The sequence below is a fragment of the Macaca mulatta genome, chromosome 9 (genome assembly GCF_049350105.2).
Source record: "Macaca mulatta isolate MMU2019108-1 chromosome 9, T2T-MMU8v2.0, whole genome shotgun sequence".
Classification (NCBI taxonomy): Eukaryota; Metazoa; Chordata; class Mammalia; order Primates; family Cercopithecidae; genus Macaca; species Macaca mulatta.
Window position 1 is genome coordinate 13,677,465 of NC_133414.1, and position 25,841 is coordinate 13,703,305.

Genomic DNA, 25,841 nt, shown 5'->3' on the forward strand with positions numbered 1-25,841 from the left:
GCAGGCAAATCACTTGAGGTTAGCAGTTCAAGACCAGCCTGGCCAACATGGTGAAACCCCGTCTCTACTAAAAATACAAACTTAGCCGGGCAAGGTGGCATGTGCCTGTAATCTCAGCTGCTCGGGAGGCTGAGGCAGGAGAATCACTTGAACCTCGGAGACAGAGGCTGCAGTGAGTTGAGACTGGCCACTGCACTCCAGCCCGGTGACAGAGCGAGACTCTGTCTCAAAGAGAAAAAAAAGAATGGTGGAAGGGTAATTCACAAAGTTTATCCAGAGTGTCAAAGCTCATTCCCAGGCTCTTACCTGAACCATGGAACTATCCCAGAAATAGCAGTAAAAAGAGGCACAGGATATTCTTCACCTTCTGTGATATTTTCAATTTAGTGCATCTTTCCCTGCCGCCTCCCTCTGTCCCCCACCCACTGCTGGAGTACCGTGGTGCGATTTCAGCTCACTACAACCTCTGCCTCCAGGGCTCAAGCCATCCTCCTGAGGCCTCCTGACAAGCTGGGACAACAGGCGTAAACCACCATGCCCGGCTGATTTTTGTTTTTTTACCTTTCACAGAGACGTGGTCTCACTGTGTTGCCCAGGCTGGAATTTAGTGCATCTTTATTGAAAGGATATTGCATTCATGAAATTAGCTCGTAATTTCGTGTCAAAACTGTACTTTAGTCAATCATTTTGCAGGCTATTGTACATAGTAGAAAAAGTAAGCACGCCCACTCCATCTAGAAGTTTACTGCATAGCAGGGGAGATTAGGCAAGTATAAAAATGACTAATACAAAGTAGAGTGAGGTAAGGATGAATTAACAGGATGGGAGATTATTACTGTGGCAGATTGGATTTTCCAGAAATTCCCACAGCAGTATTTTGAATCCCACATGTTCTTCCAGAATCTTGCCACAATCTCCCCTAGAGGAGGTGTCCCTAGGACTTGTGGCTGCCCCTACAAACACAATGCAGTAAAAGATGCTGGTTCAGTTCTGAGGACATCCCTTGGACGCTAGCTACCACATTGTGAGGAAGCCCGGGCCACTTGGAGAAGGCATCTGGAGGTGCTGGAGCTGACACCAGCACCCAATGCCAGACTGGGGAGTGAGGGAGCCACCTGATCATTCCAGTCCCCAGCCCTGGGGCTGTCCCAGCTGACCTCAGATACAGCAGAGACCCATGCAAGCTGGACCTAAATTGCATACCCCCTTGAAATATATAATTTATTTCATGGACATAGATCTGAACATTAGAACAGATTCTTGAGGCCAGTTGTGGTGGTCCATGCCTGTAATCCCAGCACTTTGGGAGGCTGAGACAGCCAGATTGCTTGAGCTCAGGAGTTCGAGACCAGCATGGGCAACATAGCAAGACTCCATCTCTACAAAAAATACAAAGATCAGCTGAGTTTGATGGCGCAGACCTGCTGGTCCCAGCTACTCTGGAGGCTGAGGTGGGAAGGTCGCTTGAGACTGGGAGTTCGACGCAGCAGTGAGCTATGATTGTGTCACTGCACTCCATTCCAACCTGAGCCACAGAGCAAGACCAGCTCTTAAAAAAAAAAAAAAGAAAGAAAGAACAGTGGCTTCAGGAAAATTGTTCCACGGTAGGAGGCATACGATCCTGATCTCTGTGTTTTGGAGAAGATGGAGGGGCCTAGCTTACGTCGAGACAGAGGAGTTCGTAACTGTTAACTACACACAACGACGTGTCAAAAAGTTTTACAAACTTCCAAGAGATAACGATAAGAAGGAAGCGCCCCGATGCGGTGGCTCATGCCTGTAATCCCAGCACTTTGGGGAGGCCGATAGGGGCGGATCACGAGGTCAGGAGATCGAGACCATCCTGGCTAACACGGTGAAACTTCGTCTCTACTAAGAATACAAACAAATTATCCGGGCGTGGTGGCAGGGCTGTAGTCCCAGCTACTCGGGAGGCTGAGGCAGGAGAATGGTGTGAACCCGGGAGGCGGAGCTTGCAGTGAGCCGAGATCGCACCACTGCACTCCAGCCTGGGCGACAGAGCGAGACTACCGTCTCAAAAAAAAAAAAAAAAAAAAAAAAGGAGGCAAAATAAGATTGGTTCGGTCCTGTCAGCGATCAGCGGCTCAGCCCAAGGTCTCGGGGCCAGAACCGTGTTCCCCGCGCTACTCGGGCAGCGCCGGGATCGCGGCCTCCCCGAAGGGTGCCCAGGAGGCCTGAGTCGGCCGTGGCGCGCGAGGAAACGGCGGCTTCTCTACACTGAGCAGGGAAAGCCTATAGGCAACGAAGAATCCGGTAGCCTCAGCTTCTGCGCAGCTCCCACGCCACGCGACTGCCCGCCCCAGCCCTGCCCCCAGGCCAGCCAGCCGTGCCTCTCGGGGCGCCCGTGGTTACCATGGCAACGCAGCGGACGTCGTCCAACGGCCGGCCTGGGGGCGGGGCTGGGCCGGGCGGGCGCGCGGGTCACGTGGCGGGGGCGGAGCCTGCGCGGGGTTGGGCGGAGCCTGCGCGGGGCTGGCAGGATCGCGCTGGGAGCCGGTACCGAGGCCCGAGCCGCGGGAGCCGAGCGAAGGCAGCGCGGAGGCCGCAGTTCCCCCTTGGGCCTCCCCAGCAGCAGCCATGGGCAGTGAGTAGCGGCGGCTGGAGCGGGGCTCTGGCCGGGAACGCAGGCCCCGCCTGGGCTGCGGGCGGTGAGGCCGGCGCTCGCTCGGAGTCGTGCGGACCGGGGATGCGCGGGCCGCTCCGGGCCGCTGCGGAAGGGCACGGGCCGGGGGCCTCTGCCTAAGCTCTCCTAGACGTGCGAGGCCTTGCCCGGCGGGTACCGGGACCCGGAGGCCCGGGGTTTGCGTTCGATAGAGGTCGAGGATGGCGCTGGGAGGCCATTGGTTTTGGGGGCGGGGAGTTAGGGCACCGGGTGAACCTGGACCACTTTTTAATTTTTCAGGAGTTAAAGAAATCCCGTATTTTTATTCCCTCGTCATCCTTCCTTGGCATGTTACGTTGGATAAAGCTCCCCTAACTCGTTTAATTTTTAAAAAAGTGATGCATGGCGTGTGTTTTAGGGAGGAAAGGAGTGCGTTGGTAACAGCGTTTTCCTTAAACTGTTCATTCTGTAGCGCTTACTGAAAACTGTAAGGTTGTATAAGCCTTAGGGACGAGGCCTTATGTTATAGGAATGTTTTTCAGGGCCCTCCCCCTAACAGTCAACCCCACATATGTGCGCGCAACTACTTGCATAGCCCCGAAGATGTTCGTTGGATGAATGGGCCGTGCATATCCAAGCAGGGCACCCGTTGGCCAACTAGTGGACATTTGGGGGAAATTAGAAAGGAGTAGGAGAGACCCTTGGTAAAATTCTGCATCACAAGGATAGACGGGGCAGCCAAAAGCTTTGCTTGAACATGAATACCCCTTTCAGATGATCATGAAGTGTCAAGAAATCTGAGTGGCTTGGATTGAGGTGAGGAGGAAAACGGATGGAGAGGTTCTAGGAAGTCTCCTGATGTGATTGATACTTGTTTTGCGTTAGCGATGAATGCTTTCATAATTCAGATTTACTTTCCAGAAAGTCCAAAATATTAGGTTGCTGCAAAAGTAATTGCGGTTTTCAATTACTTTTCAGAAACCGCAGTTACTTTAGCACCAACCTAATAGTACTTGGGTAATAAACATCTGCCCATGACAATTAGTGAATCCTTCTGTCAAACTTCAGTGACTGGTGGGGCGCAGAGGCTCACGCCTGTAATCCCAGCACTTTGGGAGGCCAAAGAGGGCGGCTCACCGGAGGTCAGAAGTTCGAGACCAGCCTGGCCAACGTGATGAAACCCCGTCTCTACTAAATATAAAAATTAGCCGGGTGTGGTGGTGGGCGCCTGTAATCTCAGCTCCTCAGGAAGCTGAGGCACGAGAATCCCTTGAACCCAGGAGGCAGAGGTTGCAGTGAGCTGAGATCCTGCCACTGCACTTCAAGCCTGGGCGATAGAGCGAAACTCCATCTTGAAACAAATAAACATACATCAGTGACTGCCCATCATTTGTAGAGGCTTTTAAAAAATATATAATAGGCCGGGCGCGGTGGCTCAAGCCTGTAATCCCAGCACTTTGGGAGGCTGAGATGGGCGGATCACGAGGTCAGGAGATCGAGACCATCCTGGCTAACACGGTGAAACCCTGTCTCTACTAAAAAATACAAAAAACTAGCCGGGCGAGGTGGCAGGCGCCTGTAGTCCCAGCTACTCGGGAGGCTGAGGCAGGAGAATGGCGTAAACCAGGGAGGCGGAGCTTGCAGTGAGCTGAGATCCGGCCACTGCACTCCAGCCTGGGCGACAGAGCGAGACTCCGTCTCAAAAAAAAAAAAAAAAAAAAAAAAAAAATATATATATATATATATAAAATCAACTTTAGGCAACTGCAGAAATGTAATCACTCATGTCAGCTTTAAGAGTTTTGGGATGTTAGTATACAGAAGCCAGTGTCTGTAGGGGAAGAAGAGCCGCAGAGCCTAATACCTACCTGCGGCTTGTCTTTCTCCACATTGCAGACCCTTTGGCAAAGGACAGAAGCTTGAGAGATTGTCATATTCACCCTTCAGTTCTCTGGCAGGACTTGACTTAAGCCACGCCAGAAGACAGTGTCTATCCTTAAAAAACCTTGATTTATCTTACCTTTATATACTACAAGACTAGTCTGGGAAAACAGTACTTTCTGATGAAATGTATTTGTAAATTCTCTGGGTTATTTTACATAAGCAGGTATTTTGATATTACCTGGGAGAGTAACCAGGCAATGAAATGTGGTCTGATGAAATGAAGCAGAGATTACATACTTTTTCTTTCTTTTTTTTTTTGAGACGGAGTCTCGCTCTGTCATCCAGGCTGGAGTGCAGTGGCTGGAGCTCGGCTTACTGCAAGCTCCGCCTCCTGGGTTCACGCCATTCTCCTGCCTCAGTCTCCTGAGTAGCTGGGACTACAGGCACCCGCCACCACACCCCATTAATTTGTTTTTTGTATTTTTAGTAGAGACGGGCTTTCACGTGTTAGCCAGGATGGTCTCGATCTCCTGACCTTGTGATCTGCCCACCTTGGCCTCCCAAAGTGCTAGGATTACAGGTGTGAGCCACCGTGCCTGGCCTACATACTTTAAAAAGTTAACTATAGGGGCCGGGTGCCGTGGCTCACGCCTGTAATCCCAGCACTTTGGGAGGCCGAGATGGGTGGATCACGAGGTCAGGGGTTCGAGACCAGCCTGACCAAAGTGGTGAAACCCTGTCTCTACTAAAATACAAAAATTAGCCAGGCATGGTGCTGCGCACCTATATTCCCAGCTACTCAGGAGGCTGAGGTAGGAGAACTGCTTGAACGCAGGGGGGCAGAGCTTGCAGTGAGCCGAGATGGCACCACTGCACTCCAGCCTGGGCGACAGAGGGAGAATCCGTCTCAAAAACGAAACAAAGCAAAACAAAAACAGCTAACTATAGGGGCCAGGTGCCATGGTTCATGCCTGTAATCCCAGCACTTTGGGAGGCTGAGATGGGAGGATCACTTGATGTTAGGAGTTTGAGACAAGCCTGGCCACCATGGTGAAATCCCATCTCTAGTAAAAATACAAAAATTAGCCAGGTGTGGTGACACGCGCCTGTAATCCCAGCTACTTGGGAGGCTGAGGCAGGAGAATCACTTGAACCTGGGAGGCGGAGATTGCACTGAGCCGAGATCGTGCCACTGAACTTCAGCCTGGGCAACACAGAGAGACACTGTCTCAAAAAAAAAAAAAAGTTGACTATAGGAGGTGATTGCATGATTTTTTTGTCACCTACGCATTTCGGCATCTTTCAGTTGTTTAAGCCAGTTCTCTGCAGAAGAGCCCATTTCCTGTTGTACTTCCTGAGTGCAGAAGGCACCCTCCTGTCTTCCTCCTCTGATACCTGCTTTCTTCTATCATGCATTGTCTCATGGGTACCACGGTAGGGTACATTTGCTCCCTTTTTGACGTCATGATGCCCTTTGAACAGCCCCTTTTCTCTGTATATAAAATGATTGGATACAAGTGTGAGGAAGTAAAGTTCTGGAAAAAGATTGCTTGGATTGCTTTGCTTCTACTGACTAGCCATCAAACCATTTGGACTTTTTTGTCCCTTGAATGTTATCTCTTCCTTTACGTATCATTTGAAGTGGAGAACAGTATGATGATTTAATTTGAGGCTGTAAGGATGGGGTGAATTGCTGGTGAAAGAGAATATTTGTGTTTGATTCTCTAGAAAGATTTTTTTTAACTTTATAATAATAGGGACATTTATTCTTTTTCTTTTTACAGTCAAATTTTTAGAAGTTATCAAACCGTTCTGTGCAGTTCTACCAGAAATTCAGAAACCGGAAAGGAAAGTAAGTATAAGATTTTAGTAATATAGAGGGTAGCTCAAGGACTTACCCTACTAAACCAGGAAAATTCATTTCCTTTCCTCAGTCCTTCTCTGTCGGTAATTGGAAAACTATTGGTGCTCATCCTCCTTGCAAGAGGCACCAAGTGAATAAAACTAATATAAATCTGTTTAAATCTAGATAGATTATCTCATGCTTTCAAAAATGACTGTTCTTTAAGTTGTGACGTTTCCAAACTAAGTGTTTCTTCGGCCTGTGTGTTAGTTAAGACAGAGTATTCTCCTGTCTGTAGTGATCCTTCATAAATCCTGTAGTATAGGGTGTGTATTGTGTTTGCTAATGATGTGACCTACTGGACTAGAAATAACCCGGTCTGCTGGATAGGTTTTGATGAGTACAGCTGTTTCATGTAAATGAATTGCATTTGTGCAAATACATACCTCCCATTTCTTGATTCATTCATTGGAAAGAAAAATGACAGGAATGCATTCAGAAGATACTGTGACTGGGTGAAATCGTTCTTCTATCATTGCGAACTTTCAGAGTTAAGGTATTTAAATTCTGGAAATATTGTTATTTCTAGATTGGCCAATTTCTAGAAATTCTTCATCAAACTACAAATTTCTCATCAAACTAATAGGAATAGGGATATAGAGATAGGTAAAAAATTTTAAACTTACTATTTGATTTAGAAGTATTTATTTATTTATTTATTTGGGATGGAGTCTCACTCTGTCGCCCAGGCTGGAGTGCAGTGGTGCGATCTTGGCTCACTGCAAGCTCTGCCTCCCGGGTTCACGCCATTCTCCTGCCTCAGACTCCCGAGTAGCTGGGACTACAGGCACCCGCCACCATGCCCGGCTAATTTTTTTATATTTTTAGTAGAGACGGGGTTTCGCCGTGTTAGCCAGGATGGTCTCGATCTTCTGACCTCGTGATCCACCTGTCTCGGCCTCCCAAAGTGCTGGGATTACAGGCATGAGCCACTGCACCCGGCTAGAAGTATTTTTTTATTGCTTTGAGTTTGTAAAAATAGTTGTTCCATTTACATTTAAGGCATCCTGAGAAACCCTGGCTTTGCAGTCTATAAAATATTCATATGGCACTGTCACCAGCAGGCCTACCTTCGCACAGTGCAGTGTTCACCGAGTCACGTGCACATTGGATCTCTGTTTTGCTTTGGCTCCTTTTCAGTTTCATTTAACACCATACAATGTAGATGAGAACTGCCTGTATTTAAATTACCTTTTTTATGAAAAGTAAAGAAACTTGTATTCAGGAAGTTCAGCTGTTTGTTGTAGCTGCTACTAAGGTGAAAGGAACATTAAAAAACAATCTAGGCCGGCACCATGGCTCACACCTGTAATCCCAGCACTTTGGGAGGCCGAGGCCGAGCCACCATCCATCTTTTCCTGCCACCTTTGTACCCTTTGGAGTCTCCACTGTCTATCATTCCATACTCTGTGTCCCTGTGTACACATTGTTTAGCTCCTACTTTTTTTTTGAGACTCTGTCTGCACTCCAGCCTGGGCGACAGAGCGAGACTCTGTCTCAAAAAAAAAAACAAAAACAAGCATCTGCGCGTGCGTGCGTGCGTGCGTGCGTGCGTGTGTGCGTGTGTGTGTGTGTGTGTGTGTGTGTGTGTGTGTGTGTGTATGAGAGAGAAAAAATGTTTATACAAGCCTGTAATCCCAGCACTTTGGGAGGCCGAGACGGGCGGATCACGAGATCAAGAGATCGAGACCATCCTGGCTAACACGGTGAAATCCTGTCTCTACTAAAAAGAATACAAAAAACTAGCCGGGCGAGGTGGCGGGTGCCTGTAGTCCCAGCTACTCGGGAGGCTGAGGCAGGAGAATGGCGTAAACCTGGGAGGCGGAGCTTGCAGTGAGCTGAGATCCGGCCACTGCGCTCCAGCCTGGGCCACGACAGAGTGAGACTCCGTCTCAAAAAAAAAAAAAAAAAATTTATAAAACTTTGTATCTAATAAACAAAAATGCTTCCTTTATTAACACATACAGACATTCCCAACTTTTGTGAATTAGGCCCCAAAGAAGATCCTCAAAAATCCACCCCCCTGCCAAAAAAATTTATTGTTTCTTGATTTTGATTGATGATTCTTTTTATTTTGTTGCACAGATCCAGTTTAGAGAGAAGGTTCTATGGACTGCTATAACGCTCTTCATTTTCTTAGTATGTTGTCAGGTATGTAATTATACTGTTAAATAAGTGTCTCTACCATTGTTCTAAGGTCTTGATTGGTTAGAATTTGAGAATTTTTTTTTTCTTAAAATAAAAAATACATTGAGCTCAATATATTGAGCATTATTATCCTTTTTATTTTGTATTATTAATTTTTATTTGAGATGGAGTCTCATTCTGTTGCCCAAACTAGATGCAGAGGCATGATCTCGACTCACTGCAACCTCTGCCTCCTGGGTTCAAGTGATTCTTCTTCCTTGGCCTCCCAAGTCTCGAACTCCTGACCTCAAGCTATCCACCTTCCTCAGCCTCCCAAAGTGCTGGCATTATAGGCGTGAGCCACCACGCCCAGCCAAATTTTTGTATTTTTAGTAGAGATGGGGTTTTCCTGTGTTGGTCAGGCTTATCTCGAACTCCTGACCTCAGGTGATCTACCTGCCTCAGCCTCCAAAATTGCTGGGATTATAGGCGTGAGCCACTGCACCCTTTTTTATCTGGCAATTTTTTGTTTTTAAATGAGACGGGGTCGGCCGGGCGAGGTGGCTCAAGCCTGTAATCCCAGCACTTTGGGAGGCCGAGACGGGCGGATCACGAGGTCAGGAGATCGAGACCATCCTGGCTAACACAGTGAAACCCCGTCTCTACTAAAAATACAAAAACTTAGCCGGGCGAGGTGGCAGGCGCCTGTAGTCCCAGCTACTCGGGAGGCTGAGGCAGGAGAATGGCGTGAACCCGGGAGGCGGAGCTTGCAGTGAGCTCCAGCCTAGGTGACGGAGCGAGACTCCGTCTCAAAAAAAAAATAAATAAATAAATGAGACGGGGTCTCTATGTTGCCCAGGCTGGTCTCCAGCTCCTAGGCTCAGGTGATCCTCCTGCCTCAGCCTCCCTAGTACGTAGGCCAGCAGGTGTGCCCCACCATGCCTGGCTAATTTTTAAATTCTTTTGCAGGGAAAGGGTCACACTAAAACCAAATTTTTAGAATCTTGGGTTGTACTATGTTTAAAAATTACTAAAACTCGATGATAGTGTTTTTTTTGTTTTTGTTTTTTGGTTTCTTTTTTGAGACAAGGTCTCACTCTGTCACTCAGGCTGGAGTGATCACTTCAGCCTCGCCTTCCCCAAACCCAGGTGATCTTCCCATCTCAGCCTTCTGACTAGCTGGGACTACCGGCACGAGCCACCATACCCAGTTACTTTTTTTGGTATTTTTTGTAGAGATGGGGTTTTGCCATGTTGCCCAGGCTGGTCTCGAATTCCTGGGCTCAAGCCATCCATCTACCTCTGTCTCCCACAGGGCTGGGATTACACGCCTGAGCCACCACACCCAGCCCAATGATACTTTCAAATAAAATTTTGCAGACATACTAAGTTCACAGTGTGAGTATGAAATGTGATCTGCCTATGTTTTAGGGTTGTTGTAAAGATTAAATAAGATAACTTAGGTCAAGGTGGATGGGCATGGTGGCTCATGCTTATAATCCCAGCACTTTGGCAGGCCAAGGCAGGTGGATTACTTGACATCAGGAGTGGAGACCAGTCTGGTCAACATGGGGAAACCCTGTCTCTACTAAAAATACAAAAATTAGCTGGGCATGGTGGTGTGCACATGTAATCCCAGCTACTCAGGAGGCTGAGGCAGGAGAATCACTTAAACCCAGGAAGTGGAGGTTGCAGTGAGCCGAGATCACACCACTGCACTCTAACCTGGGCAACAGAGCGAGTTCCCATCTCAAATAAATACATGAATAAAAACCAGATAATTTAGGTCAAGGTTTTTTGGGGAGTTCGAAAAGCTATTGAAATACTTGTAAGAACTTTTAAAAAATTATATTAGGAAGCAATAGAACAGATTAGGTACCTAATCTGGAGAAAAACTGTATTTTCTTTCTGAAAAATGAAATGATCTGATAATTAAAGTACTTTTACTACTATACTTGCTTTAAATTTGTTTTAAATGGTCAGGGAGAGAAGTTTAAAGAAACAAAGAAAAATACAAAGAAAAAAAGAATAGTCATCCATATTTCTACCATTTACTTTTAGCATCTTAGAAACTCCTCTCCCACCATTAAAAAAAAAGTCAACCTTATGGAGGTTTAATACATATACGGTAAAGTGCACCTGTTTTTAGGCGTACGTTTTGGAGAGTTTTGACAAATTTGTGCACCCACATAACTACAACCTCTGTGGATGTAGAGCATTTCTGTCACCCCCAAAGTTCACTGTAACCTTTCTCAGTGAATCTCCACAGGCCCAGGCTGCCACTGATCTACATCCTGTTACTCTACTTTGATTTGTTTTTTCTAGAGCTTCGTGTAAACAGAATCATACAGTAGTATTCTTTAGTGTCTGACATCATCATAATCTTTCTGAGATTAATTCATATGGTCATTACATCAGTAATTCATTCCTTTTTATTTCTGAATACTGTTCTAATGTATGAAGTTATCATAGTTTATTCATTCATTCACTTGTTAGACATTTGGGTTGTTTCCAGATTTTGGCTACAACAAATTAATTTGCTATGAACATTGATGAATACGTATTTCTGTGGATATTTTTCATGGGTGAGTACTGAGGAGTACAGTTGTGGGGTTTATAGTAAGTGTGTGCTCAACTTTATCAGAAATTGTCAGCTCTTTTCTAAGTGGTTGCCCCATTTTGCTTGTTTGTTTGTTTGTTTGTTTGGAGACAGAGTTTCAAGCGATTTTCCTGTCTCAGCCTCCTGAGTAGCTGGGATTACAGGCATGTGCTATCATGCCCAGCTAATTTTTGTATTTTTCGTAGAGCTGGGGTTTCACCATGTTGGACAGGCTGGTCTTGAACTCCTGACCTCAGGTGATCTGCCTGCCTCAGCCTCCCAAAGTGCTGGGATTATAGGCGTGAGCCACCATGCCTAGCTCTTGGTTGCCCCATTTTGTGTTTCCACCAGCCGTGTTTTGGAGTTCCAGTTGATCTGTATCCTGGTCTACTTTTGTTATTTTTGATTATTTGAATAGTAGTCATCTTGCCGGGCGCAGTGGCTCACTCCTGTAATCCCAGCACTTTGGAAGGCTGAGGCGGGTGGATCACCTGAGGTTGGGCGTTCGAGACCAGTCTGACCAACATGGAGAAACCCCGTCTCTACTAAAAATACAAAATTGGGCTGGAAGCGGTGGCTCATGCCTATAATCTCAGCACTTTGGGAGGCTGAGGCCGGCAGATCACGAGGTCAGGAGATTGAGACCATCCTGGCTAACATAGTGAAACCCCGTCTCTACTAAAAATACAAAAAATTAGGCAGGCGTGGTGGCAGGCGCCTGTAGTCCCAGCTACTTGGGGTGCTGAGGCAGGAAAATAGTGGGAACCCAGGAGGTGGAGCTTGCAGTGAGCCGAGACTGAGCCACTGCACTCCAGCCTGGGAAACAGAGCGAGACTCCATCTCAAAAAAAAAAAAAAAAAAAAAAAAAATTTTACAAAATTGGCCGGGCGTGGTGGCAAATACCTGTAATCCCAGCTACTTGGGAGGCTGACGCAGGAGAATCGCTTGAACCGGGGAGGCGGAGGTTGCGGTGAGCCGAGATGGCACCATTGCACTCCAGCCTGGGTAACAAGAGCGAAATTCCATCTCAAAACAAACAAACAAACAAAAAAATAGTAGTCATCTTAAGGTATGTGGTTTTAATTTGCATTTCCCTGATAAATGCTATTGAGCAACATCTCCATATGCCTATGAGTGCTTGTTTATTTATCAGAAGAGTAAAGTGTCAGATATGTAAAGTGTCTTTGCAAATCTTTTGCCTATTTAAAAAATTGATTATTGTCTCATCATTGAATTATAAACATTTTTACATTTTCTGGATACAAGTTCTTTGTTAGATGTGTGTATTAAGAATTATTTCTCCCAGTCTGTGGCTTGCCTTTTTTCTTAACAGTATCTTTTGAAGAACAGAGGTTTAAACGTTTTATTTTTTTCTTTTTATATTTTTTCAGAGACAGACTCTTGCCATGTGGCCCAGGCTGTCCTCGAACTCCTGGGCTCAAGCAATCCTCCTGCTTCAGCCTCTTGAGTAGCTGGGACTACAGGCGAGTGCCATTGCGCCCAGCAGGAGTTTTAAATTTCAATGAAGTTTAGTTTATGTTTTTTTTGTTCCTTGGATGGCTTAGAGTTTTTGCTTCCTAAGGATTTTTTGCCTATTCTAATGTCATGAAGATTGTCTCCTGTGTTCTTCCAAACATTTTATAGTTTTAACTTGCATGTTTTGGTCTGTGATCTGTTCCGAGGTAATTTTTATGTGTGGCGTGAGGTAAGGGTTGATTTTCATTTCCTTTTACATGAGTATCCAGCACCGTTTGCTGAGAAAAATTCCCCATTGAATTACTCAGGCCTCTTTGCTGAAAATTGGTTAACCATATAAGCACGAGTCTGTTCCGTGCTCTCTATTGATCTGTGTATGTGTCCATCCTGCTGCAAGCCACTTCTTAGTAAGTCCCGTAATCAGTTTGCAATCATTACTCCAGCTTTGTTCTTCTTTTTCAGAATTGTTGTGGCTATTCTAGATCCTTCATATTTCCATATAGATTTTAAAATCGACTTGTCAGTTTCTACAAGAAAGTCTGCTGGGATTATCATTCGTGTTACTTTGAATTTATAGGTCAATTTAAGAGAATTACCATATTGACAATATTGAACCTTCTAATCCAGGGCTCAGTGAATTTTTTTTCTGTCAAGGTTCAGATAATAAATATTTTGGGCTTTGCTGCTAAAGTTTAAGAATCCAAGAAGAAAACAGAAAGAATGACATTTCACATGCCTGTTTCTTTTTTTTTTATTCTCCTGCCTCGGCCTTTAGAGTAGCTGGGACAACCGGCACAAGCCACCATGCCCAGCTAATTTTTTTGTATTTTTAGTAGAGATGGGGTTTTACCACGTTGGCCAGACAGGTCTCGAACTCCTGACCTCAAGTGATCTGCCCACCTTGGCCTCCCAGAGTGCTGGGATTATAGGCATGAGCCACTGCGCCCAGCCTCACATGACTGTTTCATGTAGTAAATTAATTTATGCATCTTAGGTTACATTATTTCTTCTCTAATACGTTTATATAGTTGCCAAACTGTTTCTTTTCATCTTTCTCATGCTTAGGCAGCTCTGCCTCATGTGGGAGATTTCTTTATTCTCTTTCCTCTGAATCTCAAAGAGATTCTAGCCAGTTTTCTTTAGGGAGTGGTAGGAGGTGAGATAAACTGAGATAAGTACAGTACATGCTGCCTGGACTCTGCTCTCTCTTCACTTAAGAAAATTAATGTATTTGGCCGGGCGCGGTGGCTCACGCCTGTAATCCCAGCGCTTTGGGAGGCCGAGGCGGGCGGATCACAAGGTCAGGAGATCGAGACCACGGTGAAACCCCGTCTCTACTAAAAATACAAAAAATTAGCCGGGCGCGGTTGTGGGCGCCTGTAGTCCCAGCTACTCGGGAGGCTGAGGCAGGAGAATGGCGTGAACCCGGGAGGCGGAGCTTGCAGTGAGCCGAGATCGCGCCACTGCACTCCAGCCTGGGCTACAGAGCTAGACTCCGTCTCAAAAAAAAAAAAAAAAAAAGAAAATTAATGTATTTAATTGGTACATAACTGATGTATATATTATCAGTGTACCTGTGATAATTTAATGCATTTGTATAATGTATAAAGATCAAATCAGGGTGCATTTGTATAATGTATAAAGATCAAATCAGGGTAAAGGATATCCATCACCTTAAATACTTGTCTTTTCTTTATGCTGGAAACATTTGACGTATTCCCTTCTAGCTGGTTTTTGTTTTTGTTTGAGATGGAGTCTCAGCTCTGTTGGCCAGGCTGGAGTGCCATCGTGCGATCTTGGCTCACTGGAACCTCTGCTTCCCGGGTTCAAGCGATTCTTGTGCCCCCGCCTTCCAAGTAGCTGGGATTACAGGCGCGTGCCATCACACCTGGCTAATTTTTTTGTGTTTTTAGTAGAGATGGGATTTCACCATGTTGGCCAGGTTGGTCTTGAACTCCTGAGTTCGAGTTATCCACCTGCCTCTGCCTCCCAAAGTGCTGGTATTACAGGCGCAAGACACCGTGCCCAGACCCTTCTAGTTATTTTAGAATGTACAGTATTTCTTGGATTTTCGTTAACTGTCTTGAGAAGCTGCTCGCCATCTGACTGAGGGGGAGTGTCTTTCGTTCTAGGCTCCAGATTGCTGCCCTGTAGTGGAAGAGTTTTTCATTCCCAATTCAGTGTAGCCCATTATACTTCACTTCCATCAGAGAGGCTCAGCCCGTTGCTGTCTTCTCTTTCATCCATTTCTTCCCAGCTGCTGTTTCCCTTCCTTCTTATCCAGAGGAGGGAACAAGATAAGAATATCTGCGGTTTACTTCCTCCAGATTTGGAACGTTGATGGGAGGTCTAAGATCCTGTCGACTTCCCCTTGTGAGGGTCAGGAGCAGCTCTGGTATTGAGTCTCCTTCCTTCTCAACTGTCTAGAGTTTTCCCCAGGACCACCAGGCTCAAGTTGACAGTCCCTTTTCTTGTTTGGCTGCTTCACAGATTTTTTTCTCTTTCCATAGCTTTTTTCGTTGTTGGTAGCTTTTGCTATTTTACATGTTTTAAAAAATGTATTTTAGGCTGGACATGGTAGCTCACACCTGTAATCTCCTCACTTCGGGAGGCAGAGGTGGGCAGATCAGGAGTTTGAGACCAGCCTGGCCAAAATGGTGAAACCTCTTCTCTACTAAATATACAAAAATTAGCCGGGCGTGGTGGCACACACCTGTAATCCCAGCTACTTGGGAGGCTGAGACAGGATAATTGCTTGAACCTGGGAGGTGGCGATTGCAGTGAGCCAAGATTATACCACTGCATTCCATCCTGGGTGACAGTGAGACTCTGTTTCCAAAATAAATAAATAAATAACTGTGTTTTATGATGTGTGGAGGAAAATGCTGTTATTTAATTTCATCTTGCCATCTCCCCCAACAAGTACTTTGTTTGGTTTTCTGTTTGGAAATCCCTGGTGCTAATTTTCTTTTTCTCCATCTGATTAGTTCAGGTTTCCATTAGGGCGTGGAGTGCTTTGTTTCTCTGAGTACTGTATTGTATTTTTGTCAAGTTTGTTAAAAGAGAACCTTCAGACAAGATAAACTTAAGGTTTATTTGAGCATTAAAGGATTCATGAACCTGACAGCACTCAACATGGGTAGAGGGTCCTAGAGCTGCTCCACGGGTGTGGGCAGTGAGCTTTTGTAGCAGAAGTAAAGAATTGCAGAAGTAAAGAAATTACTTGATTGGCCACAGCTAGGCATTTGCCTCATTTGATTATGTTCCTGTGACAGGTTTCTGTGTAGCTAATAGGCGGGTTGGCTGTCTGTAATTGGCTGAAACTCATTCAGAATCAAATACCCTCTAAGGTCATTTTCAGTTTTCTTTTGTGAGATTTCAGGGTACAGAAACAACCACAGGCTAATGGCCACCTGCTTAGAGTGCCTTAACAAGTTGAAACTGATTATTATATTAAATATAGCAAAAACTCTGCAACTGTGACAGATTCATAGAAAATAGGCTCCTATTGTTGCCCACCTGTTGTTGTACATGATTCTTTAGCTATGGAATTTACTAAGTGAAATAAAATTAGAAACCAATTTTCATAATCCTATTGGCTGCAGGAAAGGAGGGTATACCATTAATTATGGAAGGTTGGCTTGTTCCATTTCCCACGGAGCACCTAACCATCGGGGATTAGGGAAGGTTGTTGGCTGAATGACCGCTTTCCACTTGTGGAACATTTTGATATGGACTCTCCTGTAATGTTTCTTTTGTTTGTTTTTTTTGAGACAGAGTCTCGCTCTGTCGCCCAGGCTGGAGTGCAGTGGCATGATGTCCGCTCACTGCAAGCTCCGCCTCCCGGTTTCAAGCGATTTTCCTGTCTCAGCCGCCTGAGTAGCTGGGATTACAGGCACGAGCTGCCACTCCTGGCTAGTTTTTGTATTTTTAGTAGAGATGGGGTTTCACCATGTTGACCAGGCTGGTCTCGAACTCCTGGCCTCAAGTGATCTGCCCACCTTGGCCTCCCAAGATGCTGGGGCTACAGGTCTGAGCCACTGCACCTGGCCCTCACCTCTCTCTTTAAATGAAGAGTGTCTACAGCTGCAAGGTGCACATAAAATATCCATGCTTCATGCTTTACCAGTTTTGTTACCCAGCTAATAAATTCAGACATTTAGAGAGGTTTCGGTTGATCACGTGAGTTGTTTAAAATTGCTGCCAGCATGTTTTGTAACTTTCTGGTTTTTTTTTTTTTTTTTTTTGAGACGGAGTCTCGCTGTGTTGCCCAGGCTGGAGTGCAGTGGCGCATCTCAGCTTATTGCAAGCTCCGCCTCCTGGGTCCATGCCATTCTCCTGCCTCAGACTCCTGAGTAACTGGGACTACAGGAGCCTGCCACCATGCCTGGCAAATTTTCTTTTTGTATTTTTAGTAGAAACGAGGTTTCACTGTGTTAGCCAGGATGGTCTCGATCTTCTGACCTCGTGATCCGTCTGCCTTGGCCTCCCAAAGTGCTGGGATTACAGGTGTAAGCCACCATGCCCGGCCTTGTAACTTTCTTTTTTTTTTTTTTTTTTTTTTTGAGACGGAGTCTCGCTCTGTCGCCCAGGCTGGAGTGCAGTGGCCTGATCTCAGCTCACTGCAAGCTCCGCCTCCCGGGTTCACGCCATTCTCCTGCCTCAGCCTCCCGAGTAGCTGGGACTACAGGCGCCTGCCACCTCGCCTGGCTAGTTTTTTGTAGTTTTAGTAGAGACGGGGTTTCACTGTGTTCACCAGGATGGTCTCGATCTCCTGACCTCGTGATCCACCCGTCTCGGCCTCCCAAAGTGCTGGGATTACAGGCTTGAGCCACCGCGCCCGGCCGGTGTAACTTTCTTAAAAATCAGTTTCATATGGAGAAGGTTTTTGAAATGTCTTTTTCCGATCCCCACATGGTTGAGGAGGGGTTGAGGCCAAGTGCTGTATCCTAAACGTGGGTCATATGATATGAAGCAATCTGAATAAGGTGTTTCTTTGTTGTTGTTGTTGTTGTTGTTGTTTTAATGAAAAGTTAATGTCCTCATGATGGAAAATTTGATACATTTGAAAAGAATACAGAAGAAAAAGTCAACCATAATTCCACCATCTACAGATAATTGCTGTTTAGGATTTAAAAAGATATCTACTCCTAGTTTTATTTTCTGTACATCTATTTACAGTGTCAACTTTTATATATACACGTTTATACCTTTGTTTTTATACTAGGGCTTCTTAACAGTGGCACTCCTGAATTTGAGTGGGATCGTTCCTTGTCATGGGGGGGCTGTCCTGTGTATTTTAGGATGTTTAGCAGCATCTCTGGCCTCTACCCACTAGATGCTAGCAGCACCCCCTGTTCTGTGAAAGGGCTGTATATGCAAAATGACCCCCAAACACTGAAGGAGCTGAGAAACCAATCCATGTGGGAGACAAATCCAGTTTGTCAGTAGAGGGTGATTTTATGGACAGAAGCATAGTTTGGGGCAGCAGTAAGACAGGGAAAGGCCTGCACTCTTACTCTCAGACCTGGGGCTAATCTATCATAGGGAAAGGGTGTACGCACTTTGTGCAGGACAATTGAAATCAGCTTTCCAGAACATGTAACAATGCTGTGTGTCACCGCCTGTCATTTGTGTAACAGCATCAAGGTTACTTGGATCTTAGGGCAGCATTTATAGCGAGTACAGGTTCTTATACTAGGGACTGTAAATAAAGCAGGAATCAGGAGTGATCCCTGGGACCAGGGTTGAGCAGAAGTCAACCTGGTAGATTAGCATCCAAGATGGAGTCACTTTGGTCTCCACCTCGACCCCAAGTTGTGACAACCAAAAATGTCTCTAGATATTGCCAAATGTCTTGGGTGGGGGCTAAAATCACCCCAGGTTGAGAACTGCTATTTTATATTTAGTTTTATGACGTAAATACTTCTTCCAGATTATTACAGATTTAGTAAGCATAATTTTTAGTGGCCCTGTAATATTCCACTGTGGATATCATCTTCAGTCTTACATTGAGAAGAGTGACCTTGGCTGTCTTTAGTACACAGAGCTTTGCAAAATTATTCTATGACTAGGCAGGTATAATATTCCATAATCTACTGGTGGGAGTGTTTTTTAAATCGTGGTAAAAGTATATAAAATATGACATCTTAACCATTTTTAGATGTACAGTTTAGTAACATTAGGAATATTCACATTGTTGTACCACAACACTCCATAACCGATGTGAATATTTACTAGTGAATGCACTAAGTAATGATATGTTGTTTTTATTTTTATTTTCACTTTCTGGTTCTTTTAATTATATTTTTTTATTAACCCTTATCTATGTGATGGAATGTTTTTCTTTTTATTTTCTTTTTAATAAACAGCTTTACCTTGAAGATATGCTTGTTTTTGTTAAGGAACATGAGAAAAGTTTTTTAAAAAGTATTGCAAATATTAAGTGAATACACTGTAAATTAAGTGCACACTTTATACTTTTTTTTTTTTTTTGAGACAGAGTCTCTGTCACCCAGGCTGGAGTGCAGTGGTGGGATCTCGGCTCACTGCAGCCTCTGCCTCCTGGGTTCAGTTGATTCTTATGCCTCAGCCTTATTAATACAGTTTCATAAACGATTTTGTGTACTATTTTAGATCCCTCTGTTTGGAATCATGTCGTCAGATTCTGCAGATCCTTTCTACTGGATGAGAGTTATTCTGGCTTCCAATAGAGGTATGCGTGTCTTCTGTCTCCACATTCCTCCTCACAGCAAACAGAGGGAAATGCGGATTAGCAATGAGTTTTCAGTGCCTACAGGGAGGGGAGGATATCATTGCCTAGAGAAGCCTAGTGTGTAGATAACGACACCACCATGTGATTACCGTAATCATAGAGAAATCTGTTCTTGGGTTTTCACGGACTACAAAACCCTGATCTTCAGTGTCAAAGAAGGTGATGTCCAGGTAACATTGGAATTGGAGTCCAGGTGGGGCCTGGTGGCTGACCCCTGTAATCCCAGCACTTTGGGAGGCCAAGGTGGGCGGATCACCTGAGGTCAGGAGTTTGAGACCAGCCTGGCCAGCATGGTGAAATCCCCGTCTCTACTAAAAATACAAAAATTAGCCAGGCGTGGTGGTGTGCACCTGTAATCCCAGCTACTCCGGAGGCTGAGGCAAGAGAATTGCTTGAACCTGGGAGGTGGACGTTACAGTGAGCTAAGATCGTACCACTGCAATCCATTCTGGGTAACAGAGTAAGACTCTGTCTCCAAAAAAAAAAAAGAGAAGTCCAGTGTGTGAGCCAGTGGGGGAGCTCAGCTGGAGCTGAGCCTGAAGCCTCAAGCAACATGGTTCATCTGGGAAATTGTGGCTGAGGATGCTGGACAGTGAGACTAGCAAGGGGTACAACCAGTCATGAGGTTTCTTGCATTTAGGAACAGTGGTTGCCTCTTTTTTGGAAACACTTTTTTCGGGTGATCCTCCCACTTCAGCCTCCTGAGTAGCTGGGACAATAGGCACAGGCCACAATGCCTGGCTAATTTTTGTAGTTTTGTAGAGATGAGGTTTTGCTGTGTTGCCCAGGCTGGTCTTGTACTCCTGGGTTCATGCCATCCTCCCTCCCCGGCCTTTCAAAGTGCCGGGATTACAGGTGTGAGCCACTGCACCCAGCCTGGAAACACTTTAGCTGGCAGATTTTTTTTTTATGTTTTTAGGTTATAAAGGTAATATTGATTTATTATTTTAAAAATGCACTAGCAGTTTATATATAGATTTATATGAAGCTGAAAAGAAAAGTGTCACTTCTGAGGGGAACTCTGGCGAATTTGTTAGATTGGTGACTATGCATTGAGGCCTTTTCTTTGCACGTACATTCACCTACATATATCTATATACTTCTTATAACTCTAAGATGTCCTGTATATACTATTCTGCTACTTTGGTTCCTTAATATCTTACATGAGCTATTAATGGCCATGTTATTATTCCATTATAAGGATATGCCGGGATTTATTTGATCATTCATTCACCACGTTTATTGAATTCGTACTGTGTGTCAGGTGTCAGCCTTTGTGTAAGGTGCCGAGATTAGAGCAGTGAACAAGACAATGTCCCAATTGTTATGGAGTTGATATTTGCTGTTGGGGAGGTACATGGGGTGGGGAAGGTGCTCTAGGAAGGTGATCTTTGAGGACACCTGCAGGAAGTGAGAGAGGAGGCCATATGAAGACCTGAGGGAGGCACATTCTAGGGAAGAGCCAGTGCAAAGGCCCTGAGGTGAGCCTGTGCTTGGTGTGTTCAAAGATCATTGAGGAGGGGTAGGGTGCGGAGGCTCACACCTGTAATCCCAACACTTTGGGAGGCTGAAGCGGGCAGATCACTCGAGGTCAGGAGTCCGAGACCAACCTGGGCAACAAATTGAGACCCCATCTCTACTAAAAACACAAAAATTAGCCAGGCGTGGTCGCGTGTACCTGTGGTCCCAGCTACTTGGGAGGCTGAGGTGGGAGGATGACTTGAGCCTGGGAGGCAGAGGTTGCAGTGAGCCGAGATCATGCCACTGCACTCTAGCCTGGGTGACACAGCCAAACCCTGTCTCAAAAAAAAAAAAAAAAAAAAAAAAGAATATTGAGAAGGTGAATGTGGGATGGAAGAAATGAAAGAAGAGGGAGGCATGGTGGGACCTGAGGTTGCAGATGTATCTAAGTCAGATCATGAAGGACTTGGAGACTGTTGGATGGAGCACATTTTAAGGAAGATGGGAAACTTCTGCAGGCCGCTAGGGTCCTTTCTTGTCATAGATTACGTTTTTTCCCCCTGATTTTATATCGTTGTAAACAGTGCTACAATGAAGGGTATCACACCCTTCTGTAACTTTTTGATAGAATGAATTTCTAGAAGTTCAACTGTTAGGACACAATATGGGCACACTACAGTTTTTGATAGAGAAGGCTAAATTATCTTCCAAAACAGTTGTTTGATTTTCCACTCTCAGTGACAGTATATGAGAACGACCATTTCTCTCAACCATGGATATTATTAGTATTGTAGTCTTTGTCAGTCAGACAGGTAAAAGCTGGCAACAATTAGTTCATTTTGATTTCTTTATAGATTGGTGAGTTTGAACATTGTTTTCTGCTTTTATGGAACGTTTGTATTTCTTCTGTAAGTGAACTTCTATTAGCGTGTTAGATTCCTTTTTGTTATAAGTAATAGGAAACTAGATGCTTTTGTAGTCCGTAGGTGTGACGATTGGACCTTCACGCTCATGGGTGAGATGCGCCTCTCTCCAGCCTTGTTAGGATCTTGGGACATGACCCATCTAACATGAAAAGAAAAAATAAATTTTTAAAAATAAAGGCGAAAAATTAAGGAATAGGAAATCACTGACTAGCTTAAACAGAAACATGACATTTGCTGGAAGAATACTGGTTATTTTTTGGAATCTAAAGTGGAGGTGAACAGCTAAGCCCCAGGAGGAAGGAGAGCCCGGCCAGCCCTTAGGCCTCAGCGGCCAGGGACTGGTGAACATTTTCTGTGCGATTCAGCTCCACACTCCCAGATACTGTTGTTTTGTTTTGTTTTGTTTTGGTTTGGTTTTTTTGAGGCGGAGTTTCACTCTTGTTGTCCAGGCTGGAGTGCAATGGCATGATCTTGACTCACTACAACCTCCACTTCCCAGGTTCAAGCGATTTTCCTGCTTCAGCCTCCTGAGTAGCTGGAATTACAGGCACAGGCCACCATGCCTGGCTAATTTTTTGTATTTTTAGTAGAGATGGGGTTTCACCATGTTGGCCAGGCTGGTCTCGAATTCCTGACCTCAGGTGATCCACCCACCTCGGCCTCACTGGGATTACAGGTTTGAGCCACTGTGCTTGGCCCCAGATTCTTTATTTTTTAGTTTAAAATTCCAGATGACCAGGGTTGACGCCAGGCAGGATGAGCTTCGGTTAGAGTTCCAGGGTTGCACAGTACGGGTTTGGGTGCTGAGGGCCTACTCCTGTGCTGCATTTTCCTGAGAAAGCTTCATCGGGAGCAGACACATCATGTATCTGCTGTTTCCTTTTTAAATTGGTTTGTTCGCTTTTTTTTTAATTAATTTTTTTTTTGTAAATTTTCCTGCCTCAGCCTCCCGAGTAGCTGGGATTACAGGCAGGCGCCTGCCACCACGCCCGGCTAATTTTTTTTATTTTTTAGTAGAGACAGGGTTTCACTGTGTTGGCCAGGATGGTCTCGACCTCCCGAGCTTGTGATCCACCTGCTTCGGCCTCCCAAAGTGCGGGGATTACAGGCATGAGCCACTGCGCCCAGCCAGTTTGTTCACTTTTTAATTGATTTGTAAGAGCTCTTTGCATATTAGAGAATAGAACTTTTTGTCATTTGTGTTTAATTTTTTTTTTTCTTTTTTTGGGACAGGCTCTTGCTCTGTTGCCCAGGCTGGAGTGCAGTGGTGCAAAACATAGCTCACTGCAGCCTTGACCTCCTGGGCCAAGCGGTGCTCCTGCCTTAGCCTCCCATGTAGCTGGGACCACAACAGGGCCCCACCATTTCTGGCTAGTATTTTAATTTTTTGTAGAGACAGGGTGTCACTTTGTTGCCTAGGCTGCTCTCAAACTCCTGGCCTCAAGTGATCTGCCTGCCTCGGCTTCCTAAAATGTTGAGATGACAAGCGTGAGCCACCGTGCCCGCCTAAATAGTTTTATTCTAACCGTTATGCTGCCTTTTGCCACGTGGAAGTTTCATAGTTGTAGCCAATCATATCTTCCATCTTTTCCTTTGTGGCTTCTAGATTTTTTGCCATGCTTAAAAAGACTTTCTTCCCCAAGATGATAAGCTACTCACCCATATTTCCTTCTAGTATTTTTGTCATTTATCCTTTATGTTTAAATTTTCTATACATGGAGGCTGGGCACAGTGGCCCATACCTGTAATCCCTGCACTTTGGGAGGCCGAGGGGGCAGATCACCTGAGGTCAGGAATTTGAGACCAGTCTGGCCGATGTAGTGAAACCCCATCTCTACTGAAAATACAGAAATTAGCCAGGCATGGTGGCTTACGACTATAATCTCAGGTACTCGGAAGGCTGATGCAGGAGAATTGCTTGAATCCGGGAGGTGGAGGTTGCAGTGAGATAAGATCGTGCCATTGCACTCCAGCCTGGGTGACAGCGAGACTCTGTCTAAAAAAAAAAAGACAAAGAATTTCTATATATGTAGCATTTATTTAGATGTAAGGCATGAGGCATCAGGTAAGGAATCTAGGTTTAATTTCCTAAAAATGGCCAATTTTTTTGCCCAGGTCCATTCTTTTTTTCTCTGATTTGAAATGCCATATTTCCTATATCAGATATTTATTAAAGCTTGATTAAATCTAATTCTGGACTAGAGCTATTTTGCAATAAAAAAATTTTGGTGATTTGGCTGGGCGCGGTGGCTCAAGCCTGTAATCCCAGCACTTTGGGAGGCCGAGACGGGCGGATCACGAGGTCAGGAGATCGAGACCATCCTGGCTAACACGGTGAAACCCCATCTCTACTAAAAAATACAAAAAACTAGCTGGGCGTGGTGGCGGGTGCCTGTAGTCCCAGCTACTTGGGAGGCTGAGGCAGGAGAATGGCGTGAACCCGGGAGGCGGAGCTTGCAGTGAGCTGAGATCTGGCCATTGCACTCCAGCCTGGGCGGCAGAGCGAGACTCCATCTCAAAAAAAAAAAAAAATTTTTTTTGGTGATTTAAGAAGTCTATCTAATGTCTTTTTTTTTTCTTTTTTTTTTTTTTTTGAGACAGAGTCTCTATTGCCCAGGCTGGAGTACAGTGGCATGATCTCAGCTCACTGCAACCTGTGCCTCCCACGTTCAAGCGAGTCTTTGCCTCAGCTTCCTGAGTAGATGGGACTACAGGCGCATGCCACGATGCCTGGCTAACTTTTTTATTTTTAGTAGAGAAGGGGTTTTACCATATTGGCCAGGCTGGTCTCAAACTCCTGACCTTGTGATCTGCCTGCCTCGGCCTCCCAAAGTGTTGTGATTACAGGCATGAGCCACTGTGCCCGGCCTTTTTTTTGAGATGGAGTCTCACTGTGTCACCAGGTTGGAGTGCAGTGGTGCGATCTTGGCTCACTGCAACCTCCAACTCCTCGGTTCAAGGGAATCTCCTGTCTCAGCCTCCTGAGTAGCTGGGACTACAGGCGCACGCCACCACACCTGGCTAATTTTTGTATTTTTAGTAGTGATGGGGTTTCACCATGTTGGCCAGGATGGTCTTGATCTCCTGACCTCAGGTGATCCGCTGGCCTTGGCCTTCCAATGTGCTGGGATTACAGGTGTGAGCCACGACGCCTGGCCAGTAAATCCATCTAATGTCTTAAACACTAAAACCTGTTTTTATTTTTTTTTACTATTGAGGAAGTATCTGAGATGACATAAAAAATCCCCCTTAAGGTGGAATATTTTCTGACATGAAGGCCACCTTTTCAGCATTTATGAAAACAGGATTGAAGGGAGTGATGTGACAGAGTGGCCCAGGAAAAGTCTCGGCAGTGTAGAATTACTTAATTCCATACCTTCCTTACACAATTGGCATATTTGATTTTCTTATTTCTCACTATACATTCTTTTTTTTTGGTTTGTTTTTGAGATGGAGTCTCACTCTGTTGCCCGGGCTGGAGTGCAGTGGTGCAATCTCGGCTTACTGCAACCTCTACCTTCCAGGTTCAAGCAATTCTCCTGCCTCAGACTCCTGAGTAGCTGGGATTACTGGTGCCCGCCACCACACCTGGCTAATTTCTGTATTTTTAGTAGAGATAGGGTTTCACCATGTTGGCTAGTTGGTCTGGAACTCCTGACCTCAAGTGATCCACACACCTCGGCCTCCCAAAGTGCGGGGACTGTAGGCATGAGCCACTGCGCCAAGCCTAAAGTACTTTTTATTCAGGGCATTGTTGCAGGATTGTGTTAATAAATGAGAACTTTTCTTAGCAATGAATGTTTAAGAAATGAAAATTTGCTTGTTAAAATTTACACGTGTGTTTCAGTTGAGGTAATTAGGGAGTGGGACACCTGTAAATCCGTTTGTATCGTGTACAATAAACATTGCACACTTTTCTCCTCTTCCTCTCCAGGAACTTTAATGGAATTGGGTATCTCCCCAATTGTAACATCTGGTTTGATTATGCAGTTGTTAGCTGGAGCCAAAATCATTGAAGTGGGAGATACACCGAAAGATAGAGCTTTATTCAATGGAGCCCAGAAATG

The 25,841-nt window shown here is 45.2% G+C and overlaps 2 protein-coding genes and 1 non-coding gene across 4 annotated transcripts in view; 2 read left to right on the forward strand and 1 right to left on the reverse strand.

Moving 5' to 3' along the window:
* UPF2 (UPF2 regulator of nonsense mediated mRNA decay) overlaps positions 1-25,841 on the reverse strand; it is a 484,524-nt gene that overhangs the window by 214,505 nt on the left and 244,178 nt on the right. The window lies entirely within an intron of this gene.
* Positions 1-25,841, forward strand: part of SEC61A2 (SEC61 translocon subunit alpha 2) — a 46,033-nt gene that overhangs the window by 3,915 nt on the left and 16,277 nt on the right. Inside the window, 5 exon segments of one of the 2 annotated variants that reach the window (NM_001266491.3) lie at positions 2,509-2,605; positions 6,292-6,359; positions 8,496-8,561; positions 19,249-19,327; positions 25,709-25,840. In NM_001266491.3, the coding sequence (NP_001253420.1) occupies positions 2,599-2,605; positions 6,292-6,359; positions 8,496-8,561; positions 19,249-19,327; positions 25,709-25,840 (352 nt within the window). In that variant the 5' untranslated portion in view covers positions 2,509-2,598. 2 annotated transcript variants of the gene reach the window in all.
* On the forward strand, positions 21,816-21,919 carry LOC114670243 (small nucleolar RNA U13). The gene has a single exon (XR_003719724.1). It is a non-coding gene; the product is annotated as a small nucleolar RNA U13 (small nucleolar RNA).